Below are 10,862 nucleotides of genomic sequence, written 5' to 3'. Positions count from 1 at the left end.
TTGTAATTCAGATATTTATTAGTATCAATGCTTTCAAATAGCGGTACATAATGAAGTTTAGATGTTAAATAAGCTCCAGCATACCAGCACATTGGGCAACCCAGTGCACGCTCCAAGAGCGTCTTGTTGCTTGGTAATATTTGTGTTCAAAATTCTACATGAACATTTTGAACATAAATATCAACATTCGATATCAATACTCGTGTCTATATTTGAGACTGTGAAATCGATACGTTCTAACCTATTTAAAACGTGTTTAAATGACATGCTAAAATATTTACAAAATGACTGATCAGAACAACCTATATCACGTGATTTGAGCTATCAATTGCCGTGCTAAAAACTTATCATTGAATGAACGGTGCAATGATTAGCCATTGTGAGGTCGAGCGAAAAAGTTGTGTCGAGTTGACATTGCTGTGCATTGTGGGGCTGTTTTAGGGGACGTATTTCCAAGGTGGCGGCTATTCAGTCCCACAATGCACTGCAATCTCAACTCGACCCAGTTTTTCGCTCGACCTCGCAATGGCTAATAAATAGATGGAGTTGAAGCTTGAAATCATTTTTTCAAGTCTTTCTTTACAGCGTTCGCTTAGATCGCTCATTCACTGTGATGATCAACACATCTATCATTATTTCACCACAGTTCTACCCATTCAATATTCATAGATAGATGGAGTGACGGACGTCGAAGTTCTTATGATGGATGTCACCTCATCTGGGCCGCCATGCAGGTTGACTTGAACAAAAAAATTAGCACTGTCAACCAACATGGCGGCCATGTTATTTGTCTTTTTATTGTCATGGAAAGGAATGCACCTATCAAGGTTTACAGTAGGCTTGCCAAAGAAGAGTCACTGAATTGATGACATCAACTGAACCAATCACAAGTGCGCTATACACTGCTCCACCAATCAGAATGCTTGGATACCGCAACGTCGTCGCGGCTCGACACATCCTAACGTGAATTGTTTCAGTGACACAAAAACTGCTCTAAGGTCTGAAGCAGGAAGTTTAGGATTAACCGTCACTTCTCTTAATCAATCTGGGCCCGGTTGTACGAAGCCTGGATAGCGCTATCCAGCGGATAAATCTTATCCAGTGGATAAGTCCATACTGTTGTCCAATAAATTCATCGTCCACTGGATAAGATTTATCCGTTGGATAGCGCTATCCAGGCTTCGTACAACCGGGCCCAGTTCTATAGAGCGTTTTCACGTGACGTCTCAGCGGCCATTATGGGGTACCAAAACAATACATTTTCTATACTCCGGGAAATGAACTCTATTTTTATGCAAATACTGTGCAGAAAGTTTCTATTTGTTTGGTTAACCAATATGGCTGCCTTGTCACGTGAGTGAAAATGCTCCATAGGCACAGTACATGCCTTAACATTGAAATGGCTTCCCATTGCCTTCGAGTAAATCCACCATTCACATCACGAAGATACTGCTACGATAAAAAATACGGCTAAGAATTTACATTTCCCACTTATGCGAAATCCGCTGACAGTAAAGCCAGACGTATTCGTTTCACAGACGTCACTTAACCGCACATTAAAATTAACCAATCAGCTCAATGGCATTTTATCACAACCATAAACAACGTCTTCTCCCAGTTCCTCTACAGTCTTGAAAAAGTCGGTAAAATCAACATACGGCTCGATCATTTCTTCATCGTTTGGGTTCGACCCTTTATTATCGCTTACCCCATGAGTAGACGAAGCAGGCATCACCGTTAGACTCCCATCTACAGGCTGAGTAGTTTCAAGTAACATTGCCTTCCGGGCCTTACCATCTCTTTCATGGAAGGGGCCTGGGTCGAATGCGTTGGGAGAGAGACCTGGTGAAGAGGGTTCTGAGCCTGATTGAGAAACCAAAGGTGCTACTGTGGTGGGGTTCGTAGGGGTCGAAGTAGTACTGGAAGGCGAGCCCTCATGGTTATTCGGCTGTGATATTGTTCTTTGAGGCATTGGGATCTTGAGGGTTGGGACAGATCCAGAGTTCTTTTTTGAAGGGTTGAAAGGGACTGAGACAGGAAGGACTCCTGGACTGGTCGTTTGGTAGGCTACAAACGGCAACATAAAAAAATACATTTTTAACGTTGGACGCAACTTACAAACCGAGCTCCCTTCATTCTTAAAGTGCTGTTGCGAGCCAAGTTGCACGTGAAGTTGTCCATTGTAATATCTCGCCATTTTGTGGCTATAACCGTGGCAAGAAGTATGACGGGGTGCTTTCCATTTACCCAGAAAAACCGGAAATTCCGGTTGGAAACAAATGGTATGTCAACCCGATTGGTACCATTTTTCAAAATTCGAAGTTTCCCGCTCTTTTCTTATCATTAGCGAATGAATTTTGAAACGGGCCGATTGGTTTAAATGGTAACCACCCCTGAGTTCTACTTTTCGCAACATTAAAACAACACTTGTACGCCACCTAACTCTGGACAACGGAGCCCTGTCAATCTCGCAAGTTGCTGTTGCGTTCCAAGTTGCACGAGTAATTGCCCTATTTCACTATGACGTCACTGCTTGTTTATGTGGGGGATAGAATCGCCAAATCCAATAGAAAATTCGATAAAATTTGCTCCCAGCGAAAAAGTTTAATCTAAAATGGCCTGGTTTTCAGATATAATATGTGTTAATATGTACTAAAAAATATTCTGAAAGTTTGCTGGCTATTCTACTTCTCTTCGTGGATTGATACGGGTTTTAGAACAATTTTCGGTGAATTTGCGTTGATTTGACCCCCTCCGACGACCATGATCCTTTACGTTTAAACAATAGATTGTTTTGATGTGACGTCATAGTGAAATAGGGCAATTGCCCAGTGCAAAATCTCGCAATTTTATGGCTACAACCATTGCAAGAAGTAAAACTGAGTTTTACTTTTCGCAATAAAATTGCGAGTTAATTGCTTAGTGTAACACCCCTCGTGCAACTCGTCTCGCAACGATTTGTGATATAGCCAATGATATTTCATCGCGCCTAAATTATTTATCGTCTCAGACTAAGGTGCAGATACACAATTGTAACATCGCCTGCAACGTTGCATGAAAAAGGCAATTTTTCGGGGGGGGGGGGGGGTCACACGATGTGATCAATGCATGCGACGCAGCAAATTTATTCTTGGTTGAGCCGCCATTTTGGTAGCCTCCTTAGGGAAACGTTGTGTGACAGACACTAAGAACGTCTGTGTACGAGGCTGCCATTTTGATTGACTTGGCCTTAATCCAAGACTAATTCGAGTCTAAATACTGAGTCACTAACTCACCTGGGCCAGATGGTCGAGTACTACTCCTTGGACTACTTAAAGTGCAGGCTACCTCTTCGTCAAAATTACGAATAAGAATCGTCATATCATCTCTTTTCTGGCAAGTAGTAGGCTGTTGCATGAAGGCATCGTGATGGTAGCGTCCTACCTTGTCTACCACGGCTTGCGCAACTCCATTCAAAGTGCTCTGGCAAAGAAGCTCGGTAGCAACGACGTAGACAATGTCTGAATTGACCGTTGATGTACCAGTTGCTTCTTCTAGACATTTGTACACTCCATCTGACATCAGGATTAATGCGTAGAAAGTCTTGTCTATTGGTATACCATCTGATATATATGGGTCAGCTATTACGGGCTCCTCGGCGGCGGTACTATGGGTAGAAATCAAAATAGGGCAGATCAATAAAGATGCTGGTTTGGATGGTAATGACAATGGTGGTGGTGGTGGTGATGATGATGTGGCGATGATGATGATGATTGATCATATTGATCATGATTTTAATGATGATGATAATAGTGGTGGTGCTGCTCCTGCTGATGATGCTGACGATGGTGATGATGTTGATGGTGATGATGGTGTTGCTGATGTTGGCAATGATGGTGGCGGCAATGACGATGGTGATGATGTTGATGATGATTGCAATGGTGATGATTGTGATGGTGATTATAGTGGTGGACATGGTGACAGGAATGCTTTTAAAGATGACAGCATCATGATATGGTTTTTGACAGTAATGATCGATCATCATCACCACTATCATCTTCATTGTCATCAACATCATCACCACTATCATCATCACCAACATCATCATTATTATCATCACCACTATCATCTTCATCATCATCACCATCACCATCATCACCACTATCATCTTCATCACCATCATCATCAACATATAATCACTATTACCACTAGTACCTCAAAATATCAAAGTCCTTGTACCCTCCCTTGACACAATAATCTCCAATACTCCTGGTGTTTTCTTGGTTTCCTATTCTTTTATTACGCTGTATCTTGACGATATCCAAACCAAGCCGAGCCAGTCTTAGTAACTCTTCTTCATTCTGTGTATCATGATCGACACTCAACTAAAGGACAAAATTTTGTTTCAAAATAATTAGATACAATCACAGGTAGCCCAAGCTTGGTTTCTGTGGTGTCTGCCCCACCAGAAAAAAATCTTAAAACGGGCTAAATTCAAAGAATAACCACACAGAGCGAAATAGGTGCTATTTCTCAACGATCAGGTAAAATTTTGAGGCTTTATTTCATGTTTCAATGATTTTATTGAAATTTTTGATGAATCCCCATACATTTCCTTATAACATGACACCACAGAAACCAAGCTTGGGCTACCTGTGATACAATATACTATGACACAGGGTATAGGTGATGTTTGGCAATTAGCATCATTGCCATTGGACCAATCACAGCATGTAGAATCACTTTTTGTCCAATACTGCTCAGGTGTTTGGCTTATGCAAGACTATACTATTAAAGCCCCGTTTACACTGGCAATTTTTGCTGCGATTTTTGTGGCAATTTTTGGAAATATGAAATCTTTTGTCTCATCCTTCATAAGAGACATTCGTCTAGGAAAATCTTGGTATCCTGGAAAAAACTTTACAAGTAAATTCTTTACCATTATTTATTATATATTTATTTATTAAGATCACCGTTTGTCTTACTCTTGATACAAAGGCACAGCTACCTTTCAAAATGGCACAGGGAACTGTTAAAGGGACTATTCTTAACATAAACGGAATACTTTGTTTTTGCATACCTGCTCAACTTGTAAAGAGGTCCCATCCACTTGCCTACACAACACAGCCCTAGAGTCCCCGGCATTTGCAACATACAGTTTGTTCTTAAAGATCAAGGCTATTACTGCCGTAGTTCCCCCATTAATTTTGTCATTTAGTTCTTGTATGCGTTCTACTTGTTCAGGGTAGTTTTGGAATGCTTCGTAGGAGCTTACACCCTGCAAAATAAATGAATGACATAAAGACAAAATAAATATATCAATAAAAAATTCTTAAATTGGTATTTTATTTATTAGATGTGTATAAAAAATAAAAAATAAAATAACTTTGTTTATAGAGGATAACACTTGACAGTAATTCAACTGATAAACTTGTGGTCCTCTGTTAACGTCTCTAGTTAATTAGGGATGGGACCGCCATTAACGTGATCATACAAGCCACTTGAAGGTCTAACCATTTGCAGATGTAATCACAAAGGCAGCACCTTCTCCTCAGACCCTGAGTGTTGGTCCGGCCAAGGCTTGAACAACGACCTCCCGCACAACAGTCTGACCGATGCTCTTACCAACTGAGCTAACCGGGTGGCGGTTATATGCAATCTCTTTTCAGGTACCACTGAGATGGAGTTAGAGAGGGGTCGATTAAGTGCTTAGATGATGTAAGCCTTGCATCAGGATACTGGACCATGGGCAGAAATAGAAAATACAACCCACTCATGCAGCCAATCAGAATGCACAAATACTTGATCCGAAAAAAAAAATTCATAATTTTTTTTTCTGTAGAACAAATTACAGACCTAATCGGCTAACGTGTTGCTATGTACGTTACCACCCAATTCAAACCTTCTGGGAATAGAAGCGTTTGTCGCTAAGTATTCAACTGTGAAACCAAAATATAACGAACAATGAAACTTAGTCCCATGTGGTTTGAATTGGGCGGAAACGTACATAGCAACACGTTAGCCGATTAGGTCTTTACAGACCATGAACACCTCCATTTGCTTGGTCTATATATCATACTTTGCTTCTTGCTTTCCGCCCAGACGATGTTTTTTAGAACATGTCTGTCATGGAATAGGCTTATGATTATTTTAACAAATTTTAAAATTAAAAGTGTATACTGCAAATCACTTACTTCTGGAATTTGCAACTGTAATTCAGTTTTTTCAGCAAGAGCATCATCAATAGATTGAAAGAATCCTTTTTCTACAGAAATAAAAGCTTGTCGAAGAAGAACTTGGACTTGTTCATCAGACATGTCATCTGAAAAACACAAGGAAATCACATTTTAAAATTTCAGTGCTGTGTAGGTTCACCAAAATTTGTGCACATGCAAAATCTTGTGGAAAGCTTTAAGTGACTATGTACTATTATATCATGATGGTCATAACACATAGCAGGAATAACAGTACCGATGGAACTGGATTCCCAAACTTCAGTTACAAAACCACCAAGCCACCCGGCTAGCTCAGTTGGTAAGAGCATCGGTCTGTTGTGAGGGAGGTCGTGGTTCAAGCCTCGGCTGGACCAACACTCAGGGTCTTAAAATAACTGAGTAGAAGGTGCTGCCTTTGCAATAAAATCTGCAAATGGTTGGACCTTCAAGTCTTCTTGGACTTAAAACTGTAGGCCCTGTCTCCCAACATTTCCTAACCTACAGTAATGAGGGACATAAAAGAACCTGTTGAATTATTCGTATAAGAGTAGGGGATTGTCTCCCATTTCAACAGCCTATGTACTAACAAATCACTCATGATTGTAAGCTGCAAGGCGGCTACTAGCACCTTAATATGCAGCCCGTAAAGTCCTCCACTGGTCATGATTGTGAAGCGCATTGAGACCATGTGAAATGCGCTATATAAGAACCCCATTATTATTATTATATTATTATTATTTTGCTTGGCAGAGAAAAATGGTGCTTTGCTTATCATTTCATTGCTTCCGGTGCCTAAAGCATTGTAGTTCATTAATTCATTAGGATTCTTTAATTATGACATTCGGCAAATCATGATGATATCTAACTTCTTATTGGCTGTGTCATTACCTGTCAGTTGCCCTAGCAGCAGTTCAGCAGGAAGCCTTTGAACAGCAAAATCTGCAGCTCTTGGTCCATCATGTCCATCAAACACTCCATACAAACACGTCCCATCGACATTAAAATGAAAGCTTCTGTCTTCAAACTCATGTTCTTCTCTTCTTCCTCCATCTTCTCGGTACCTCTGATTGGTTAAAAAACCAACACCAGATGCCTTGCACACAGATAACGCATCTGTCCATGTTTCTGTTGGACTCTGGGACTGGAAGAAAAGACAGGAGAGAAAGTGTATGGAAGAAGAGTTAAGAACATCTCAAAAAGCCTATTAGGGGACACCCATTTCCTCCCTCTGAATTTCACAACTGCCATTGTTACAATTTTGGAACGTTTTCATGTTCCTTGTGGAACTTTTACTCCTAAAAGAGCCTTGTTGTTGTCAGTGATTCATCAGAGCAGAGTTTGTGGCTCTCGTGTTACGGTTTCAAGGCAAAGTGCTTGTCAGAATTTACCAGTAACAGGGCATATTTCTTGACAGTGAGAGCCTCAAAACCTGCAAGTGTATGTGTTTAGTATTAACATACTACGGCAGTATGGTTATCTAAGGAGCAGAAGGTATATTTTAACACAACCAAAGTGAACTTAGATAATTTTAGTAGTGAGAAAGATGCCTTCTCGATATGAAGATACGATGTCTTCAAATCGATACAAACGATAGCAGATCTGAGCTCGGAGGTAACTAGAATCAGCATTATTACTAATATGACTGTACATTGACTAACGCTTTTAAGCCTGATATAAATAAAATAACAAAAATTGTCCATTCTTGTTTTAACCATGATCAAAATATCCACATCGAAGGTTGACAAATAAGCGCCAAAATTCGTTTTTATGCAATCACAAATAACCATAACACCCAGACCTAGAATAGGTATTGATATCGATATAAATACTTACATGTAAAGAATGTCTTTTACTTGTCATCTTTTAATCATTTTTTTATTCCAATCTTTCTCCTCACACTTCTTTCTGTTTTTCCGCCATCAAAGGCTTGGACAGTGTGTTATTAGCCTCGTTATCATGTAGTAATCCACATTAACCCGGGGGTAGGGAGGGAGCGGATTTGAGGACCTTTCATTCAGAGTGAGAAATGTGTGTTAAAAAGAGGGCCCTAAAAGGGGGCCTTGAAATAACTGATGGCTTTAGAGCCTTAAAAAGATAAACAGTTATTTTTTTCTTAAACCAATCAGAATGCGCATTCTGTCATCAAATACTTTTATTACTTAGTTTTATTGTAGACAAACAGGAAGTGACGCAGGTTGTATAACATGATTTGCGTGACCTTCCGTTCCGTGCCCGAAAAAGGCTTCAAACTTGGCCGAGACTATTGTTATCCTTACGTTAAATTGAAAAATAAGTAAAATGAGCAATCCCGCAAAAATGTCGACGTTCCGCATCTGTCTGAAAAAATCTTTTTTAGTCTTTTTTTAGTAAAAAGATCTATGAGTCATTATATATTATGTCGATATTGTTCAGCTTTTAGTTACTGTTGAATTTAACACACTTCTCGTCTTGCTGATAGGAATGTTTTATAAATAAACTTTTAAAGAAACATCTTCAAACAATTTCCCATCCAATTTCCCATCCTTTAGTGTCATAGGATAGTTCCTCCCTAACTCCTATTATGTCAATGACTAGATTACGCCTGAGAAAGATACTTTATCAATCATCGAATCGAATTAACTTATAATATGATTATCGCTCATCTCAAAAGGTTTATTTTTATTGAGATTAACGAGAACATTTGCCCTGTCAGCAACTGAAAATGTCTCAATTTTCTCTCATAATGTTTTCATTTCATAAAGAAAATTATGATACGAAAATACGAATCAAGGTGTTTTCGATTCTGTCAGCGGTGGTGCTCATGGTTTTTAGGAGTCGAATAAGGGCGTGTCCAACGTGGCCACTTAGCAAGATTATTTTGTTTGCATAATCAAAAAGAATCATAATAAGCATATGCAATAATGGCTCAAATAAGAGTGGAATTATTCTTTAAGAAAGAAGGGAAAAGAAAGAAATAGTTTATGATCTCAATGGCGAAAAGAACTGAAGAAGAAGAAGAAGAAAAAGAAGAGGAAAAGGAAAGATAGAAGAAAATAAGTAGCTGACACAAAATTTTATTAACCCTGTAAAAATTTAAAAACTTTGCTTCATAAATTTTTTTTCCCACGTACTCCAAAAAGGTTGTCTCTCTGACACAGATGTAATTTTTATATTCTAATTTCTTATATGGTCACGTGAAACAGCTTCTCAACTGAACAGTTAAAGAATAGGATGTATTATTCACGACCAACTCATTCAAATTATGCAATCTTTTCTTTAGTTTCCTTTTCCTTAGCCAAAAGTACATCATACTGAAAGCATCCATCTCTATGAGCGGAAATACAGCCGAAACAAGCTTCTCATACCATACTAAATATCACCAAATCACACGAGCCGTTCTTAGGAGGTTTAACAAGGTTAACCAATAGGAAAGGGCGTTGTATTCGAGGTCTACATACCAAGAAAGAGTGACGTAACGGGTTCGCCGGGGTGAGGCTGCTAAGCCAGCTCTTTGCCAAGGACTTGTCGGCACTAGGGCTTTCCTACCAAACAAGCTTGGATTCTTACCAATTTTCTCCTAAAAACAACCTTCCAAGAAGCCCTTATCAACACAAATTAGAACTACAAGGTCTTGTTTTTCGTGTTGGTGGGTCAAATCGCGTTTAAACGCGTCTAAAAAGCCATGGAGAACGAAATGAAATACTTGGTCGTTGACCGTGCGGCCATCTCGGATCCCGTAGCTCTTGCAGAATGGAGTTCTAAAAAACTTGTGTGGATTCCCGACGACAAAGAGGGATTTTTACCTGCTAGTATTAAGGAGGAGAAAGGGGAAGAGTATGTTGTGGCGTTAGATGGAGGGAAGAGAAGAAATGTGAATAAAGATGACATTCAGAGGATGAACCCACCCAAGTTCGAAAAAGTTGAAGACATGGCTGATCTGACTTGTTTGAACGAAGCCAGCGTCTTACACAACCTTAAAGATCGTTATTACAGTGGCTTGATCTATGTAAGTAAAGAATATAGTCTTCATTTTTCATTAGGTAATATTTGAATCCATGTCTACCCGGAAAAGATTGCAGAACTTTGAAATGTTGGGTCTAAAATCACCGGAAGTCTGTGGATGATTTTTACTCGCGATTGACTTATCTTTGTAGTAAAGCCAGCTGATTTTGAACCAATTATGATGTCTTTTTATAATTTTTTTAATTATGATAGACCTATTCAGGGTTGTTCTGTGTGGTGGTGAATCCCTACAAGCGTTTACCGATTTATACAGACAAGGTTATTGATATGTACCGTGGAAAGAAAAGGCACGAAGTACCACCACATATCTACGCCATTACTGATACAGCTTACAGGAGCATGTTGCAAGGTATGATTCTATAACCTTTTTAAAAACTTTTTCTACTACTCTGATTGCTATAAAAATCAACTGAGCCATAGATGATGGGTTGTTTTCCTAGTGGCTCTACTAAAATCACTGTTTTAGGTTCTAAGGTAGTGTTTTTTTGGAATATAATAAAGGAAGGGCGAATATATTTACTATGGTAATAAATTAGATGGCCGCACGAAACGGTCGCATTTCTGTGCAGTGATCTGTGAGGAAACCCTTGAAGACCTCGATTTAGTATTGTTCACAGCATTCTTGTCTCTTTTGATTCCGTGATCAATGCTTTTTAAGCACTTCAA

The 10,862-nt window shown here is 39.3% G+C and overlaps 2 protein-coding genes across 2 annotated transcripts in view; one reads left to right on the top strand and one right to left on the bottom strand.

Annotated features, from left to right (window-relative positions):
- On the bottom strand, positions 1 to 8,168 carry LOC116307793 (TGF-beta-activated kinase 1 and MAP3K7-binding protein 1). The gene is made up of 7 exons (XM_089031893.1): positions 8,028 to 8,168; positions 7,083 to 7,335; positions 6,174 to 6,301; positions 5,060 to 5,257; positions 4,195 to 4,364; positions 3,276 to 3,646; positions 1 to 2,067 (listed from the first exon to the last, which is right to left on the bottom strand). Exons 1-7 carry the CDS (start codon positions 8,052 to 8,054, stop codon positions 1,571 to 1,573), a joined length of 1,644 nt encoding a protein of 547 aa, XP_088888019.1. The 5' UTR covers positions 8,055 to 8,168; the 3' UTR covers positions 1 to 1,570.
- A 1,503-nt stretch (positions 8,169 to 9,671) lies between these two features.
- Positions 9,672 to 10,862, top strand: part of LOC116307794 (uncharacterized) — a 34,356-nt gene continuing 33,165 nt past the window's right edge. The window contains exons 1-2 of the mRNA XM_089032104.1: positions 9,672 to 10,179; positions 10,389 to 10,545. Coding sequence (XP_088888230.1) covers positions 9,856 to 10,179; positions 10,389 to 10,545 — 481 coding nt within the window. The 5' untranslated portion in view covers positions 9,672 to 9,855. The remainder of the gene's footprint in view (positions 10,180 to 10,388; positions 10,546 to 10,862) is intronic.

The sequence above is a fragment of the Actinia tenebrosa genome, unplaced genomic scaffold, assembly GCF_029948245.1.
Source record: "Actinia tenebrosa isolate PJP-AT-01 unplaced genomic scaffold, QUT_ActTen_1.0 PGA_scaffold17__23_contigs__length_9995812, whole genome shotgun sequence".
NCBI classification, from domain to species: Eukaryota; Metazoa; Cnidaria; class Anthozoa; order Actiniaria; family Actiniidae; genus Actinia; species Actinia tenebrosa.
The sequence above is the reverse complement of the archived record's forward strand: the minus strand, read 5'-3'. Positions and strand labels throughout refer to the sequence as shown.